General features: G+C 31.5%; 1 protein-coding gene across 2 annotated transcripts in view; it reads left to right on the top strand.

Moving 5' to 3' along the window:
* LOC142617336 (clustered mitochondria protein-like) overlaps positions 1-5,016 on the top strand; it is a 62,362-nt gene extending 57,346 nt beyond the window's left edge. The window contains exons 1-5 of one of the 2 annotated variants that reach the window (XM_075790138.1): positions 1,283-1,403; positions 1,870-2,179; positions 2,262-2,369; positions 2,495-2,566; positions 4,238-5,016. In XM_075790138.1, coding sequence (XP_075646253.1) covers positions 2,340-2,369; positions 2,495-2,566; positions 4,238-4,684 — 549 coding nt within the window. In that variant the 5' untranslated portion in view covers positions 1,283-1,403; positions 1,870-2,179; positions 2,262-2,339 and the 3' untranslated portion in view covers positions 4,685-5,016. Of the gene's footprint in view, positions 1-1,282; positions 1,404-1,869; positions 2,180-2,261; positions 2,370-2,494; positions 2,567-4,237 lie in introns of those variants that run through there. The other variant, XM_075790139.1, reaches the window with a different exon arrangement.
* Positions 5,017-20,070: the final 15,054 nt, after the last annotated feature.

Here is a 20,070-nt window from a genome sequence, read left to right as displayed (position 1 = left end):
ACTTCATTTCTTCTTCGCTTCGAACTCGCAGTTTCTTTTTTTCAGATCCAAAGTCCGTTTGGTTGCTGAGAAAGTTGAGGAATTGATAGTTTTTATTCTTCACTATCTTCTTTTTTTTTGAATTTGGTGTCTGTAATAGAGCCATTTGGCTATATTTGGTTCGATTGAGTGGCAAGTGGATCATCGGTTGTGGTTCGTCACACTGTATGTGCATTAAACCGCAAAAATGGAATGGGAAGCTAATGTTACCTAATTTTCCACATTGAAAGTGCCGACAATATGGGTTTTCTGCTTCATTTGGCTTTTTTGTGTGTTGGTTTTCGGTTCGTAAATGATTGTAATCCAATTTTCAAAATTCATTTCCTTATTTTTCTAAATTCTCTCGGCAACCAAACGGTGGACCACTTAGTTCTTATCTTATTCTTCTATTTTCCCTGTTGCTGAGCTGTTACTATGTTTATAGGCAATTTGGTAATTTTAATAATTGGGTAATTGGGTGGGGGTGGGATTTACCAATTATAATTGGGTTGAGTTGACTTTGAGCTGAAAGCAATTAGTTTAGTGAGTTTTAATAGGTGAATAGGTTTTTAAGTACCCAGCTTAATTATGCCCAACTCAAACCCACCCAAACCACCCATTTGACACCCCTAGCACACATGCATGTGGAAACACATTTCCTGTTCACATCCACTCTTCCCTTCCTAGTCTGATTAAACCGACTCCATCTTGAGCAGGATGTTTTGAGAGATATAGAGGATCATGATATTGCGCCAGCTATATCACATTTCTTCAACTGCCAAACTAGCTGGTCTTCTTGAAACTAGCTATTGTTCAACACGTTGAAATAGCACTTTTCTAATATGTTTTTCTTGGTATACACTGCCTATTTTGATAAGTACTTGTGGAATAAGATTAGTTCCTGGAACCTGAGTACAGCCACCTAAATTCTTAATATGCTGGGTCCTGGGATTGCTTAATTTGATTTAGTTTGTATATGTGAGTTTCCTGTTTTGCATATCTGTTGGTAATATTGTTTGGTTGATCTTAGTGATATAAAAATTTATGCATCTTGTTCTTTGATTTTGATCATAGCTGTCAGGCACTAATGTTCCCCTGCAAGACATGACTGATTATAAAATTATGCATCTTTAAATTAGCTATTATTTGGTTATAAGATTGATTTTCGATTCAGTGATCTGCACTTACAAGAGTAAAGCAGATCAATAGGAAAATTTGTTTATGATTTGCTTGAGCCTGACCGGTGTTCCTTTCTTAACTTTTTTGGTATCTTGCCATGGTTTTGTATCATGCAGGAGACATGGCTGGTGCGATAATGCAACAGCACAAGGTACTGATAATAAATGAACGTGCCCTGATTTGGACCGCCCTGACACTGCTCACAGGCATGCTCTTCTATTCTTTTCTTTTGTTTTAATGCACTGAGATGTTTGAATAGTATCTGTCAATTTGTAATTTTGATGATATAAACTCATTGAACGTAGTTATTTCAATTTCCACAATTTACTATTTCAAATATTGGCCAATGAGCTCTTTCTCAAACAACTCTTTGTTCTAAGTGCAACTTAGAGGGTGAGCTCATGAGTTCAAGACCTACTTTATGCGTACATAATTTACCAATAAAAAATAAGAATTCTCATATAATGAAATCAAAAGTGGATGCGGTTTTCAGAATGAGTTAGAAAATCATGTGTAACATGAAATAGATTTGTTTCTGTATATTACTTATTTTTTTTATAAAAAAAAGATTTGTTTCTAATTCTGTGTATAACAGGAGAAAATTTTGTAATCTTTTTGGTGTCCAATCCTCTCTTACAGTCACATAGAGATCTAATTCTTGGTTCACTGCAGTTATGGCAATATGGCTCTTTTCTACCATGGACTTAACCAAGCAGAACTTGCATTACAGCACATGTCTCAGGCATTGCTCTTGCTAAGCTTGTCATCAGGCCCAGATCACCCTGATGTTGCTGCAACTTTTATAAATGTTGCAATGATGTACCAAGACATTGGAAATATGAACACAGCTCTTCGTTATCTGCAAGAAACTTTGAAAAAAAGTGAAAGGCTTCTAGGCGAGGAACATATCCAAACTGCTGTATGCTATCATGCTCTCACCATTGCATTCAATTGTATGGGTGCCTTCAAGCTTTCTCACCAGGTATGTGCCTTAGTAAAATTTAATTTGTATCATTGGGATACAATTAATTATAGTTCGCTAATTATTGCCTTTGGCATGCCAGCATGAGAAGAAAACCTATGATATACATGTCAAACAGCTTGGTGAGGAGGATTCAAGGACACGGGACTCCCAAAACTAGATGAAAACATTTAAGATGCGTGAGTTACAGGTAATATAGGATCTCCTTGAGTAGATGTGAACTTGTGATAGATTTTCTTGGACAGTTGTTTTGTGTTCTTAACAAGATTTTATATTCCCTTTTGGTTTCTGAATTTTGTAAACCTTGTTTGACAGACGAATGCACAAAAGCAAAAAGGCCAAGCTTTGAATGCAGCGTCTGCTCAAAAAGCTATTGATATTTTGAAGGTACTTTTGGATTCTTCTTTCTACTTATTTGTTCTGTACATTTTCATCTTTATCCAAGATGAAAGGGAAGGGATCAGATCTCAGAACCAGTTCTGCTTGATAGATATAAATGCTTTCCTGTGCTTATGCTTTTTTTCTTTTTTGCAAGGTCTGTTTCTCATTCTCTGTACGGTGTCTACAACCCCTACATTTCTGGTTTTGTATTCTTAAAAACCAGGTCTTTTTATCCTGGTACTACAGCATAGCGTATTAAAATCCCTTGATGGATTCCTTTCTAAATTATTTTTTTTGTTAAAAGAAAAGGGCTTTAAATACACTGTCAACTCCTAAAGTTTAGTACACAAGAAATTTTTTATTTTTTATTTATAAGTCTAGCGCACAAGAAATGTATCCCTTGAAGTTTAAAAATGTTGCTTTTACTCAGATGATGCGACCAAATTAAAAACTGACATGTCATCACTCAATTAGACACATTAGGAACTAAAAGTGATCACTTTTAAACTTTAAGCTTTCCAGGGACTAAAAAGGATCTTCTTTAAGTTTGTAGGGACTAAAAGCTAGCACTTAAAACTTTAGGAACAAAATTATTCGTGGACTAAAGTTTAGGGACTAACAGTATATTTTGGCCAAAGAAAAAAAAGAAAAAGTAAGAATTGCGAAGAGCTTTGTAACTCAATTGATATCTTTTAGTTTTTTTAACGGAGACATCCAAGGTTCATATTCCCCACCCCCAAGTATTGAATTATCAGAAAGAAAATTGGGAACTGTAAAATGCTTCTGGGTGTCAATCAGGTGCTTGTTTCTTGCTTAGCTGTCCTAACTTCCCTAAAAGATATATTGTTTCTTTTTTGGTGGGTAGTTAGAATTTCTCATTTGATATTTGATGTTGCAAGACAAGCCCATTCTGTCACGACCCAAATCTATGAAACATGAATTTAGATGCATGACTAACTTACTAACCTTACCTAACTCAAAAAAAAAAAATTTGTTTAAACATAGTTCAATAAACAATACTACTGATAAATCTTTTACAATAACTAAAATCCACAATTTATAACAATCTCCAAAATACTGTGAAGTCTAAAGCGGAAATGCAAAAATAACTAATAATCTTTTCAAAACTCCATAAATTGGAAATAATCTCCACTATATAAAACATGAATTACAAAACAAAAGTAACTAAAATTTCATGAGTCTTTAAGTAACACTGAAGTCGCTTACAACTTCCACACTCTTAAATAGGACCTTGAACAATCTGATTGCCTCTTCAATTGACTCCAAGGAAAAATACACCTTCTAGCCTCTTTAGTGATGAAACATTTCTTATCAAAACCCTAATTATCTTTTCCTCTACCTTATATACAACACATCAAAGGTGTGGGCTTAGTGGGGTAGTGAGCTGTAGTTTAAAACCCACTTAAACTTATCTTTTTAGTCTCCAAGAGGCCCATAAACATCTTTCCCTTTTATTTATTTAATTATTTAAACTACCGCACTAAATTGTATGCATTAAAACTTTAATCTTCTCACCTATTTTGTAACACCACAAAATTGTCTACTCCCATCTTACTATGCACACACATAAAGTACCTCAACTCTATATTAATAATGACGATGACGGTGATGATCATAAAATCAAATCGGGGTATTACACATCCTGACTCAATACAGGCATTCCAAGCTGTTGCAACAGCTGGAGGGTCTGGGAGTTCAGGTACCTCTGTCAACGAATCTCTTAATGCTGTGATAATTGGTGACAATCCTCCTCGAGGGAGGGGAGTTGATGAAAGAGCTGCCCGTGCAGCAGCTGAAGTTAGAAAGAAAGCTATAGCTAGGGGCCTCTTGACACATCCACATGGCATTCTGGAACAAGCTATGCCACCACGTACTCGATTCCTCTATATTATCAATTCAGGTATGACCCCTGATGAGGCAGAAGGTGGGGAAACTAATGGAGTTAAGAAGGAAGCCAATGGCCATCCTTCGAATGGCCTAGCAGATTCCAAAAATGATGAATTGACATCAGGGCAAGAAGCTCAGGCTCCTGTTGGATTGGGCACAGGCTTAGCATCATTAAATGCCAAGAAACAAAAAGCAAAAGCCAAAGCTACAGCTTGAATTGTTGCACAGTTGAGATTATGCTGATTAGCAAGGAAACCCCTTATTTATTTATGATAATTGGATTGATTTTCAATATGGCATCAGAGCCTTTTGTTTTGTTTGTTTGAGTGATGAACAATCCCGTTTATCCATGGTTCTCAGAGGCTATAAAGGGTATTGAGATGTGCCTGTTGACCGACAGGTGAATCTTTTCGTTTTAACAAAAAATCAGGATCATATGCTCCGGAGATCATGCGAGCAATTTCTCATGCCAATAGATTAAATATATTATTCTAGGTTCTGATTGAAGAATGAACTTGTCAGATTTCCTATCTTTTGATTTTTAATTAAATTTTAAGCAATTTTGGGGCATCATGTGAAAGCATTTCAATGTTTAATATGCAAAACAGTGTGTTAATTTCCCTCAAAAATGAGATGAGCTTATTTCCTTTGTTTGAGAATCAACTATCTTTTTAATTCTTTGTTTTGTATAGTTTTAGAAGTTATTGTTTTGATGAAGAAAATCCTCAATTCATTGGAAAATTTTACAAAACTAATATTGACGTGGTACTCCAAATGACTAAAAACAAGTTACCATATTCAAATATATGACATAAGTTCAACAGGCAACTTTCAAATCCTAATGTAGCATTCATCCAAACCAACAACTGTCACATTCGTAGCATTCATTCCAACCATTATCAAAAGTCACATTCATAGGCAGTAATAAATTAAGAATAGTCCCGATTAGCAAACATGATGAGGTTTCATCATTTAAAAAAAAAAAAAAAATCCTAGAGATGCCTTGTTGGTGGAAGCTACTCACATTGCTAGCAGTTTTAAAAGATGAAAATAAAGCGTTATGCCATGTTACTTTTGAGGAAGATGCACAATTTGATGCCTTGAAGCAGAACCTTATGAGAATATTGTTTCATGGTGTGTTCTCTTACAATACGTAGGTCTCATAAATGTGCAAAGGCCTCCAAATATGAGAGGGGATACTCTACAAGACGATCTAATATGATAACTTCTCATATATGAAGGATGGTCTTGTGCAATCAGCGTGGTGTATTTCATATATGCTATTTAATATCAAACAAACGATTTTTTTTTCCTTCAGTTTTTGGGATTTTTTTTTTTTTTGGGCAAAAATGCAAAACTGACCCTCTTTCACCTCTTTTCATTTCAATCCTCTAACTTTCAGTTTTGTCAATTTAGTCCTCTAACTTTCAATTTTTGTCAATTCAAGGCTCCGTTACAAATTTGTTACTGCTGCCGTTACTGCCGCCAAAACGACGCCATTTTGCATTTGGTTTTTTTTTTTTAAATTCCGAATTAAAAGAAAATTTTGGAAAAAAAAAAAAAAACATTAAGGGGAACGACAACGTCGTTCCCCTTCCCTAAATAAAATAAAAAAATAAAAAAAGGATTCAAGAATCAAATCCCTAACTTTGAGAGAGAGAGAGAGAGTGAGTTCACCAACGGTGAGGAACCTCGCCGCCCCTACTTGCAAAAGCCACACGTGCTTTGCCATTTCAGCAAACGCTACAAAGAAAGTTGAATCGGGAACACCCCTAGAGGTTATGAGCTTTTGCTGATTCAAGTTACCGAACAGAGAGCATTCCATTTTCGCGTGTACGAGGTTTAGGTACTTGGCCCGACAGAACTTCCCAAAGGAAGAGTTTGGGTTCTCGAAGAGATAGCGCCTCGGATTAACATTTGTGAGCTTCTTAAACTTGTCGAAATAGAGGCGGCTGCGATGTTTTTCTTGTTGTTCTTGTTGCTGCTGCTGTTGTTGATGATGATGATTGTGAGTGTTGCTTGGTGAAAAGTGAGGAAGTTGAAACCTTCGAGCATGGTTTTGCAAACAAAGGATCGGTGATTTGGGTTTGTGAAAACAGTGTCTGGCTCAATGAATTTCATAGCTTCGTTGAGATCCCAGTTCCCTGATTCCATTTCACGAATCATTAACTTCACAAAACTACGAGTGGATGATTGTGTTTGTCTTTTCTTTTTCTTTTTCTTTTTTTCCAGATTTTTCTTTTAATTTTGAATTTAAAAAAAAAAAAAAAACCAAATGCAAAACAGCAGTAACGACAGTAGTCTTAGATTTGTAAGAGAGCCTTGAATTGACAAAAATTGAAAGTTAGAGAACTGAATTGACAAAACTGAAAGTTAGAGGACGGAAGTGAAAAAATATAAAAGTTAGAGGATCAGTTTTACATTTTTGCTTTTTTTTTTTTTTTGGGAAAATGTTAAAGATACTACATATTTTACTATACATAATAAACGAATGTGATTAATAGATTTTAAAAACATAATATATGAATATTTGATTTTTTATTTGGTGATTAATAACACATCATTTTATAAAAACAATATAATAAATTTATGGTATCTTTAGCATTACTCTCTCTCTTTTCTATAAAGATATATAAATTTGGCTCAGTTGTTATCCTGTTGGGCCAATATCACTTCCTGTCCTTTGTTATTCAAAAAAAAAAATCCTCATTGGTAAAAAGCACATAAACTAGTCCGTTCCAGTTTTTTTTTTTTCTTTCCTCAATGAAAATGAAAAAAATTTCTTCTACCTTTTTTTTAAGTGAAAAAAAAACACTCATGGTGGTGGGTGGAAGATACAATGGACGAGAAGCCTTTAGTTGTCATGGTCAATGTAATTATCTCAAACTAGTGTTTAACCCGCGCAATGTGCGGAATCATTTTATGATGGTAAAATAGGGAAAGAATTGTTCATAAGAAGACGAAATATAATTTAACATATATTAAAAGTTAAATGTTATAGAAAAAAAAAACTCATTTTTAACCATGAAACAATATTATTTTAAACAGAAACATTGTTTAAAAAATGACATTTTTAACTATGGACAAAACTTATGTACAGTACCTTAGGTGCTGTTTCTTAGGTTAACATCTTAAGATTTTGTCATATGACTATTTAACTTAAAAAATACATTTTCATCAATGAGAAAAAAGCCACATCGCAGAAACACAATCGAAATGCATAGTATTCTCTCATTGTAACACACACATATATTTAGCTCCATCTAGAGCTTTGGTGTGATTCCTAATTGACCAAGCCATCTGTTAAATCTAACGATTTTCTATTATATTTTAAGATGTGAATTTTTAAGTCAATCACCAATTTGTTGCTACCCTATCTTTGAAGCTCAAAGATAAATGTCTACTGATAAAAAATAATTAGTATCTGAGAAAGTAAATATATTCAAATAATTTAAGATAAATATTTGAAGTGAATATTTTATATTAAAAGTTTTAGTTAAATAAATTTAATTAAATAAGTATGTAGCTAATGTATTAGAAATTAAAAATTTTAAAATAGCGCTCAAAATGTCAAAACCAAAATCAGAATTTAAAACTAATTTATTATCATGGGTTTAATATTTTTTAAATCTTAAGATTTCTCTCTCTTATCTCTTTTATATGTATTATCTTTGCATTTTTTTATTTTTTATTTTTTGAAGAAAAGCAGTAATATATTTGTATCTAAAAATTCTTGGGACTTGCAAATATCCACAAAGCAATTGGTTTTACAGAAGATATACTCAATCTGTTTGTTGTGAAAGGTCCTTAAAAGATATTTCTTCGATAATTTTAAAATATAAATATTAAAAAAAGGAAAAGGTTGCGATGTTTGGTTGTTAAGTGAATTAATCATAAATTCCAAAATTTTGTTGCTAATATGCCAAATTCATGACACATTAGTGTCTAGATTGGCATGGCAATCAAATTGGTTCATTTTGCAAACTTTAAACACACTATTAATTTAATCTTTTGAACCTGTGTGGAAACTACAAAGTTGAAGTGCAGGTAGAAGCATGAACACAATTTTCTGTAAGCCATATATATATATATATACACGCACACACACATTCACAAAATATCATATTCTTTCTACCAGTACCCACGTTTACTATTCCACACCATCCAACTAATTGCTTTCACATGTTAAAAACATCGGGAAAATAGCACTAAGTTGAAAATTCCACATGATTATTGACAGACAGATTTTAAAAGGGTCTTTAACCATGATTAGATGTCCATATATTATTGATGCGGTAGAATTTTTAGCAAATTAAAAGAAGTATCAGTAAATCAATCAAATCTTTGATACCACTTTGCAGATTCAGCTTTGTGGTCATGCCACATTGGCTGCTGCACACAATCTTTGAATGTATTCTACAGTGTCAAACTCAAAGAATAAGAGGTGTCCTCCAACCAAACGTGATCTACTAAATGAATTACATGCAATTTCTATAAACTTAATAGCAATTACATTCACATTTCGAGATACACTTTTAGAACATTAACTATGCTCATACATTAGCTATGCTCATATATTAGCTAACAGACCTACACTAACAGATCATACATTAGCTATGCTCCTGTTAAATTACAGCAGCTAGCATCACTGTTATTCTTGCATCAGCTTGGATCACAGCACCTGTGTTGCACCAACTTCATGAGATAACACTCAAAGCTATACCAATCGGCAAAAGTGAGAGTACATATCCTATGTGTGGTAAGTATTAAGTGGCATGCCACAGTGAAAACTTCTGGAGAAACAGTCAAGATTTTAGTCTACTTGCCAAGTTAAAAAGGAAAAAACCGCTTCATTAATGAATAAAGATTTCAGTTTACTTGCCAAGTACAAATAGAGGCATCTTTGAATAACAACATGGTACTTTGGTTACCAATTGAGACTTGACCTCGATGGCTTGTATTTCACCTTCCTCATTCTTGAGTCGGCCTCAAATATCCTAGCATTACTTTAGACAAAATAGAACCCAAAAAATTGGAAAAATAAAATGGGAAATCAAGTTACCTTTAATCTTGATTCAATAATTTTTTTGGCATAATGTCTCCTAGAAATGTATTAAAAAATTTAAAATATAAGTGACTGATGGGAAGCCAAAACTTTTTTTCTAATCAAAAGATAGTCACTAACCAAATTGAGTCTTAAGAATTGAAAGTGGTCTCTACCATATTTAGATGTACCAAAATCAAGACTTCAAAATATGGTAATCCAGTAACAATAATTAAATCCAAGCTCGTAATTATAGCATTTGGCAATCATAAGATCATAAAGTAAAGTCTTTTTTTTTTTTTAATTTTAACTGTAATGTAAACTTCTAGACATATCAAATTTAGGTATAAACAGCACTTCATGTGTGGGAATCACTAATTTTTTTTCGTAAAGCATAAATCATGCATTTTCAACGCTTACAAAATATCACTAATAGAACTCAAAACCATCAAAAGCAAGACAATGTAATCATTGAGTTAGACTGAATTGGAAAACCTCACAAACCAAATAAGCCAACTTGATTACAAAACATAGCAGACAAAAAAAATCAAAAAGAACTCTATCTATTTGGCTATCGGAAGAAGATTGAATAAGATTAATGGAATCAAAATAGGGTTATAGGTTACAATTTAAATATAATATAAAAAATCCTCTACACCATTAATACAGCTAGAAAATGTCACCAAGTCTTAGTCTTCTTCTCCTATGTTATCTCATGTAAAGATATTGCCTTAAGGTGCACACATGTTGCTAATTTAGTGCATAGACACTCAAATTCATGTAATGAGTCTACCCACACCTAAATATGAAAAAAGATCTTGATCTACCTTAATCGATAAGATCTTCAAATTAGCACTTGAATCAAACCATTCACTTACAAACCAACAACTTTGAGAATAACACTACTTATTTAATAGGAAAAACACCAGCCTGAGCGTATATGAAAAAATTAGCGAAATTAAGATGGATGCACGGAGTTCCAAAATAACTCAACAAAACAAAGTATTCAACAGTATGAAAGATAGAGGCTAACAATTAAATAGATACTAATATAAGATACCCAAACTTGTAATAAATAATCTGCTACTATCACAACTCAAATCTTACAAACATGGGTGGGGAAAAATGCTAGAGATCAAAAACCATGTATAAGACCTCTATTTGAAATTGAAAGTTTCATTCACAGAATCATCACAAATAGCAACTGAAATCCCTCAGAATCAAGATAATTTAATCTGTGAGGTAGACCGAAATGTAAAGCCTAAAAAATGGATTTTTATTTTCAAAAAATAAACCAAAGAGAACTCTAACAATTTAATTTTGCTTAGAACTATCCCAAATACATTAATCAACAAAATGTAATCCAAAATATCAGATAAATAGAGGGATGGTAAGGCCATCCTAAGATGAAACAAAGTCTACAAAAAGAAGCTGAAGAAATCATTATAAGGAAGTTGATCGCAAAGCATGACACCAACAAAAAAAAACATAACAATTTTACAGGTTAGTTGAAAAAGAATCATGGAATGCATTTTTTTTTTATATATAGAAAAAGCTATCTAAAATATGCAAAAACAGAGGAAATTCAAACAACGAATACATAATGGACAGAATTATCAGATAAACAAAGGAAAAATTAGGCTTTCCTAACCTATCTTGCAAATTACTCAAGATACGTACTTGACAAAGAACTGTAGCAAATATGAATTTCAACAAAATGACAGGGTAAGAAGGTTTTTTATAATTTCAATAACATAGTATCTAACAAACTGTTGGAAGGTGTATAGTAATCAGTTGGTCATTAATTTATTTATTTATTTTTCAAAAACCCAGTAATTAGTCCAAAAAACCATCATTTCACTTAGAAAAAAAATTATAAATTACTATACACTCTAAACTTCAGATTTTAAACCATCAAAATATTTAAATCGAGGGCGAAATCCCTAACGTTACCAAAACTTAAAACCAAAAATAATTATTTCAGACCAAATCATCCATAGAGAGAGAATAAACCCATCATTACACACTCTAAACTTTCAGACTTATAACCATCCAAGTTGAAATTTGGCCATTAAAATCAAGGGCAAAATTCCCTTATGTTACCAGTACTTAAATTTGGGAATTATAATTCTTCCATAGAAAGAGAAATAAACCCATCTATATTTCAAAAGGTGGCAAAGAAGAACCATAGACAAATCGGTATGGAGAAAATTTTGAAATACAGATATATTGAAAAGAAAGATGGTAATTCTTGTAGTATAAACATCTGGTTTTAAACTAAAAATATATACATATTGGAGATTTAATATGCTAATTCAAAAAGGAAAAGCAATGGTGAAAAGTTTCAGAAAACCAAAACAGTATTTGAAGAAGAAAAGAGTATGCTGACCTTTAGACAAATTTTGTTGCAGAGGAGAGATGAGGCAGAGCAGCAGATCAGATGGTGATGGCCGGCCGTTCTTTGTATCGCAGTATCGCTAGGGGTTTTTTTAGAGAGAGAAAATGTCAAGCAGAGTGATGAGAAGAGATGGCTAGGATTTTTTTAGTTGCAACGTGTTTATTATTTTATTGCTACCGTTTTTTTTTTAATATTAAAAAAAACACCACCAAACGGTGCTAAATTTACCGAATAATATAATGTATCGCTTTTTAAAGTTAAACGTGTCTGAATTTTAGATAGGTAGTTATCTTATTTGTCAGCACTTCCTTAATTGTAGAAATCAAATCGGTTATTTAATTTACACCTTTTTTTAAATTGCAGACGTGGCAGGGTTTAAAAAGCCAAGCGTTATAACGTGCCACTGTATTTTTTAAAAACTGTATACGTGTCTGAATTTTAAATAGGCAGTTATCCTATTTGTCAACACGTCCTTAAATGCAGGAATCAACTTTCTCTCAGCTTCGTCTATTTTATATATATAGATATTTACTCATTCCTTGAACTGAATAATTATAATGGTTATGTGTGTGCAATTTATAACTGTTATTTCACTGCATATTTATAGCCTTCTCAAGGTAAGATTAATTTTTCACCCTAAAAAAAAGGTAAGATTAAGTTTTTTTAAAATCATGAAACAAAAAATAAATACAAAAGAGTAACAGGACCGTGAAAATCAAATAATTTGTATTGTGTTCACATATTTAATACTATGAAATAAAAGTATGTCCAACTCTCTCATTGTCTTCCACTCATTGGTAGTAAAACAATAAAACATGGTGGGCAAGTGTGTATGCACGTGTCTTATAGATAATTTCAAACCGTGGTAGAATATGGCTTTACATTGCGTACCAAATATTCTCTCTACTTATATACCCAAAACAAAAACTATCCAACCAAATTACCCAAACCTAAATCATATTTACTCCTAATTTAAAAAGAAGAAAAAAAAACACCCATACAGGTTTAAGGTTTTGATGGTGGTGGGAGGCCAATATGACGGAGGCGACGTCCCATCAGATTTGGTTTTCTCTCTCTTTCAAATGTTTTGTCAGTCTCAGGTCTTTTATAGTGAAACAATGTGTTTTGATTTTATAGTGAAACAATGCGTTTTATTTAACAATCCACAACATTTTTATGTCTCTCTATCTCTCTACAAGGCCTTATCTGGTAAGTTATTACTATTAGTCCTTAACTATTATTTTTTTACTTTTTTTAATAATATTAAAACGGCGGGGATGCTAAAAGACATGAGAAAGAAAGAAATGTATGATGTAAGCTTAGGCAATTAATGAGGGACTAATGAGATAACAGTAAATTAAGTTAATGTAAACTTTTGAGTAATAGTAAAAAACACTTAATGAAAGAGGTTTAAAAAAATGCTAAATGCAAAATTAGAGCATTACTTGGCAAGACCTCACGCACTTCCACATGAGATCTCTACTTATATATATATATATTCATGATTATTCCTTCATAATTTCTAATTACTAATCAACATGAGTCTCAAAAAACTTTGTGATAGGACTTTATCATACGTACAAAATAAGTATAGATTTTTTTTATCTTTATTTTTTTTTTAAAAGGGATATTGCTATTGTGTTCATCCTTATAAGAATTTAAGCATAGATTAAATTTTCATTATTTTTGACAATTTTTCTTTGATTCCTTTATAATTTATATATTGTGTTAGTTTAAATGGATTTTTTTTCAAGCTTTCAGATGATACACTTTAGATAAGATGTTCAACTTTTATATGCCAAGCATTGATTATAAGTCTTGTACATGAAATAAATAGAGATAAGAAATTAAGAATATGGTCCATTTTGGCCGGCCTTAGCTTGATTTGTCTAGAAATCAATTTTCTCTCTTGCCAAAAGTCTGACTTATTTTAGATGGAAGTTTCCTTGATTATTACTTGTATACAAAATTCCAGAAACATTAAATTGGAATAGGTCCCTTACTAACCTAACCAATTGGAATTGGATGAAATTTCTTCCCATTCACACTAAACGTTGTGTACACTCCAAATTTTTTCTGCATCTCATAATGATACGTTGTTGATAGGTATCATCCAAGTCCAACATGATTGAGAGTTGTAATTGAGACTAAGGCCCAGAAGCTTTACTATTCAATACTTTGCGAGAAAAATTAAACACTCATTTGATGTAACAGGAGACTATGAAATTTGACATTGTATACACTGGGATTGGTTCTTGATGTTGTGAAATTGTTGTAGGTACTAAAAACTCTAATTTGATTAGTTGGCAATTCATGTTCTTTAATCGTGAAAAGTCTACAATGGAAAACTTTTGTGTTCCTACAACAAATGTTTTGGAGAGAAAATTGTTAGCCCCCTCATTCCATTGGGACCCTTCTATTTATTCAAAGGAAAAATAGTTCAATATTCCTAAGTGTGACTTTGTTACATGGAATTTTTGTGCAAATGTGCCTAAATTTCTTTCAAAAATTTAGTTATAATTTTAAGCTCTAATTTGGTGGTTTTTATATGATTTCATGTGTTTTTAAATAATCTAAATGCTATTTCAGTTTGTGCAAATTATAGAACATAGAATCGGTAATTTAGCAACATAGGCATAGGAGAAGGCATGTAGTGGTTTAGGAAGAGTAGGCATTTAGTTATAAGGGAAGAGGAGTAGGCATAAACATAAGAAAACCTTAGGATGGAGGAATAAGGAAAACAAAGAGTTTTTGATGATTAACACCCCTCTATCTTATCCATTAGTCTTATTTATTACTAATTAAAATCTGTTGAGTTATTAAATAACTGATATGACATCTAATAAGTGTAATAAATTAAAAATGATGTATTTTATTTTTAAAAAAATCAAATATCTTTTCAAAGAGAGTGCCACTTGGCAAAACTTTGTGCTCTCTCACGTAAGGTCTCTACTTTGCGTACCAAATATTCTCTCTACTTATATACCCAAAACAAAAACTATCCAACCAAATTACCAAAACCTAAATCATATTTACTCCTAATTTAAAAAGAAGAAAAAAAAAATACCCATACAGGTTTAAGGTTTTGATGGTGGTGGGAGGCCAATATGACGGAGGCGACGTCCCATCAGATTTGGCTTTCTCGCTCTTTCAAATGTTTTGTCAGTCTCAGGTCTTTTATAGTGAAACAATGTGTTTTGATTTTATAGTGAAACAATGCGTTTTATTTAACAATCCACAACATTTTTATGTCTCTCTATCTCTCTACAAGGCCTTATCTAGTAAGTTATTACTATTAGTCCTTAACTATTATTTTTTTACTTTTTTTAAAAATATTAAAACGGTGGGGATGCTAAAAGACATGAGAAAGAAAGAAATGTATGATGTAAGCTTAGGCAATTAATGAGGGACTAATGAGATAATAGTAAAATAAGTTAATGTAAACTTTTGAGTAATAGTAAAAAACACTTAATGAAAGAGGTAAAAAAAAATGTTAAATGCAAAATTAGAGCATTACTTGGCAAGACCTCACGCACTCCCACATGAGATCTCTACTTATATATATATATATATATATTCATGATTATTCCTTCATAATTTCTAATTACTAATCAACATGAGTCTCAAAAAACTTTGTGATAGGACTTTATCATACGTACAAAATAAGTATAGATTTTTTTTATCTTTATTTTTTTTTTAAAAAGGGATATTGCTATTGTGTTCATCCTTATAAGAATTTAAGCATAGATTAAATTTTCATTATTTTTGACAATTTTTCTTTGATTCCTTTATAATTTATATATTGTGTTAGTTTAAATGGATTTTTTTTCAAGCTTTCAGAGGATGCACTTTAGATAAGATGTTCAACTTTTATACGCCAAGCATTGATTATAAGTCTTGTACATGAAATAAATAGAGATAAGAAATTAAGAATATGGTCCATTTTGGTCGGCCTTAGCTTGATTTGTCTAGAAATCAATTTTCTCTCTTGCCAAAAGTCTGACTTATTTTAGATGGATGTTTCCTTGATTATTACTTGTATACAAAATTCCAGAAACATTAAATTGGAATAGGTCCCTTACTAACCTAACCAATTGGAATTGGATGAAATTTCTTCCCATTCACACTAAACGTTGTGTACACTCCAAATTTTTTCTGCATCTCATAATGATACGTTGTTGATAGGTATCATCCAAGTCCAACATGATTGAGAGTTGTAATTGAGACTAAGGCCCAGAAGCTTTACTATTCAATACTTTGCGAGAAAAATTAAACACTCATTTGATGTAACAGGAGACTATGAAATTTGACATTGTATACACTGGGATTGGTTCTTGATGTTGTGAAATTGCTGTAGGTACTAAAAACTCTAATTTGATTAGTTGGCAATTCATGTTCTTTAATCGTGAAAAGTCTACAATGGAAAACTTTTGTGTTCCTACAACAAATGTTTTGGAGAGAAAATTGTTAGCCCCCTCATTCCATTGGGACCCTTCTATTTATTCAAAGGAAAAATGGTTCAATATTCCTAAGTGTGACTTAGTTACATGGAATTTTTGTGCAAATGTGCCTAAATTTCTTTCAAAAATTTAGTTATAATTTTAAGCTCTAATTTGGTGGTTTTTATATGATTTCATGTGTTTTTAAATAATCTAAATGTTATTTCAGTTTGTGCAAATTATTTAGGAAGAGTAGGCATTTAGTTATAAGGGAAGAGGAGTAGGCATAAACATAAGAAAACCTTAGGATGGAGGAATAAGGAAAACAAAGAGTTTTTGATGATTAACACCCCTCTATCTTATCCATTAGTCTTATTTATTACTAATTAAAATCTGTTGAGTTATTAAATAACTGATATGACATCTAATAAGTGTAATAAATTAAAAATGATGTATTTTATTTTTAAAAAAATCAAATATCTTTTCAAAGAGAGTGCCACTTGGCAAAACTTTGTGCTCTCTCACGTAAGGTCTCTACTTTGCGTACCAAATATTCTCTCTACTTATATACCCAAAACAAAAACTATCCAACCAAATTACCAAAACCTAAATCATATTTACTCCTAATTTAAAAAGAAGAAAAAAAAAATACCCATACAGGTTTAAGGTTTTGATGGTGGTGGGAGGCCAATATGACGGAGGCGACGTCCCATCAGATTTGGCTTTCTCTCTCTTTCAAATGTTTTGTCAGTCTCAGGTCTTTTATAGTGAAACAATGTGTTTTGATTTTATAGTGAAACAATGCGTTTTATTTAACAATCCACAACATTTTTATGTCTCTCTATCTCTCTACAAGGCCTTATCTAGTAAGTTATTACTATTAGTCCTTAACTATTATTTTTTTACTTTTTTTAAAAATATTAAAACGGTGGGGATGCTAAAAGACATGAGAAAGAAAGAAATGTATGATGTAAGCTTAGGCAATTAATGAGGGACTAATGAGATAATAGTAAAATAAGTTAATGTAAACTTTTGAGTAATAGTAAAAAACACTTAATGAAAGAGGTAAAAAAAAATGTTAAATGCAAAATTAGAGCATTACTTGGCAAGACCTCACGCACTCCCACATGAGATCTCTACTTATATATATATATATATATATATATATATATATATATATATATATATATATATATATTCATGATTATTCCTTCATAATTTCTAATTACTAATCAACATGAGTCTCAAAAAACTTTGTGATAGGACTTTATCATACGTACAAAATAAGTATAGATTTTTTTTATCTTTATTTTTTTTTAAAAAAAGGGATATTGCTATTGTGTTCATCCTTATAAGAATTTAAGCATAGATTAAATTTTCATTATTTTTGACAATTTTTCTTTGATTCCTTTATAATTTATATATTGTGTTAGTTTAAATGGATTTTTTTTCAAGCTTTCAGAGGATGCACTTTAGATAAGATGTTCAACTTTTATACGCCAAGCATTGATTATAAGTCTTGTACATGAAATAAATAGAGATAAGAAATTAAGAATATGGTCCATTTTGGTCGGCCTTAGCTTGATTTGTCTAGAAATCAATTTTCTCTCTTGCCAAAAGTCTGACTTATTTTAGATGGAAGTTTCCTTGATTATTACTTGTATACAAAATTCCAGAAACATTAAATTGGAATAGGTCCCTTACTAACCTAACCAATTGGAATTGGATGAAATTTCTTCCCATTCACACTAAACGTTGTGTACACTCCAAATTTTTTCTGCATCTCATAATGATACGTTGTTGATAGGTATCATCCAAGTCCAACATGATTGAGAGTTGTAATTGAGACTAAGGCCCAGAAGCTTTACTATTCAATACTTTGCGAGAAAAATTAAACACTCATTTGATGTAACAGGAGACTATGAAATTTGACATTGTATACACTGGGATTGGTTCTTGATGTTGTGAAATTGCTGTAGGTACTAAAAACTCTAATTTGATTAGTTGGCAATTCATGTTCTTTAATCATGAAAAGTCTAAATTGGAAAACTTTTGTGTTCCTACAACAAATGTTTTGGAGCGAAAATTGTGAGCCCCCACATTCCATTGGGACCCTTCTATTTATACAAAGGAAAAATGGTCCAATATTCTTAAGTGTGACTTAGTTACATGGAATTTTTGTGCAAATGTGCCTAAATTTCTTTCAAAAATTTAGTTATAATTTTAAGCTCTAATTTGGTGGTTTTTATATGATTTCATGTGTTTTTAAATAATCTAAATGCTAATTCAGTTTGTGCAAATTATAGAACATAGAATCGGTAATTTAGCAACATAGGCATAGGAGAAGGCATATAGTGGTTTAGGAAGAGTATGCATTTAGTTATAAGGGAAGAGGAGTAGGCATAAACATAAGAAAACCTTAGGATGGAGGAATAAGGAAAACAGAGAGTTTTTGATGATTAACACCCCTCTATCTTATCCATTAGTCTTATTTATTACTAATTAAAATCTGTTGAGTTATTAAATAACTGATATGACATCTAATAAGTGTAATAAATTAAAAATGATGTATTTTATTTTTAAAAAAATCAAATATCTTTTCAAAGAGAGTGCCACTTGGCAAAACTTCGTGCTCTCTCACGTAAAGTCTCTACTTTTATGTATATATATTGATAATACACAATTCATAATGAGCAATACTACAAAATACAAACACAACAATTTTCACAATTGTTTTTTACAATAATTGAATTCACAAATTTTTATTGATTATTATCTAATAGACATCACTTTCTTACTACCATTAATAACTTGCTACCTAAGTGATTGTAAATTGTTTTTATAAAATTATTTGTCTACGTAAACTCTTGGTCATAAGGAAAATTCTATCCTAATAAGTATTATGTTCTTGGAAAATGTTTCGTTGTGATGGGTTGCCCATGCCATTGACATTATTTGAGGAGACCAAAGACCAAAACATCAATTGTCATCTCTTAACTCGTATTTATTGCCTTCTAGGCAAAAAATTTCATAATAAATTTACTCTATATCACTGGTGTAATTAATTATGAACTTTGCACTATTTGAGATAACTTACACCATGACCATTGAACAAAGCGCCAATTATTTTATAAATCATATCTTGTGCCTTTTTGGAAACACTTTCATAGTGAATACTAGTCTATATCACTAGTATTATGAATTTTGAATTATTTGAGATAACTTGGGTCATGACAGATGAAGAAAGCATCAATTGTCCTTTCTTAACTTATATTTATTGCTTTCTTGGAAAGTCTTTCAACACACACAATGTAAGTCTATCATTATCCTTGATCACAATACAAGTGAAAAAATTGTGCAATCTAAATGGTGTATTTCTTACACTGCTATCTAATATCTACCACATTTATTATTTTTTCCTTGGGTTTTTAGGATTTCTCTTTTCTTTGGAAAATATTAAAAATATTACACATTTTACTACATAAACTTTTATAAATTAATGTGGTAATTAGTGTGATTGATGGATTTTATAATTTTAATTAACGAGTGTTTGAATTTAAAATAATCCCATTCAGCAAATATGATGAGGCTTCATCATTTAAAAAATTAAAAATTTCTTAGAGATGCCTTGTGGGAAGAAACTGAAGCCACATTTGCTAGCAATTTTTTAAATTCTGAAAATCCAGAGTATTTTCCTTTTGTGATGACCTCTATTTATTTA

The sequence above is a fragment of the Castanea sativa genome, chromosome 11 (genome assembly GCF_040712315.1).
Source record: "Castanea sativa cultivar Marrone di Chiusa Pesio chromosome 11, ASM4071231v1".
Taxonomy (NCBI): domain Eukaryota; kingdom Viridiplantae; phylum Streptophyta; class Magnoliopsida; order Fagales; family Fagaceae; genus Castanea; species Castanea sativa.
This window is presented reverse-complemented; position numbering and strand designations above follow the sequence as displayed.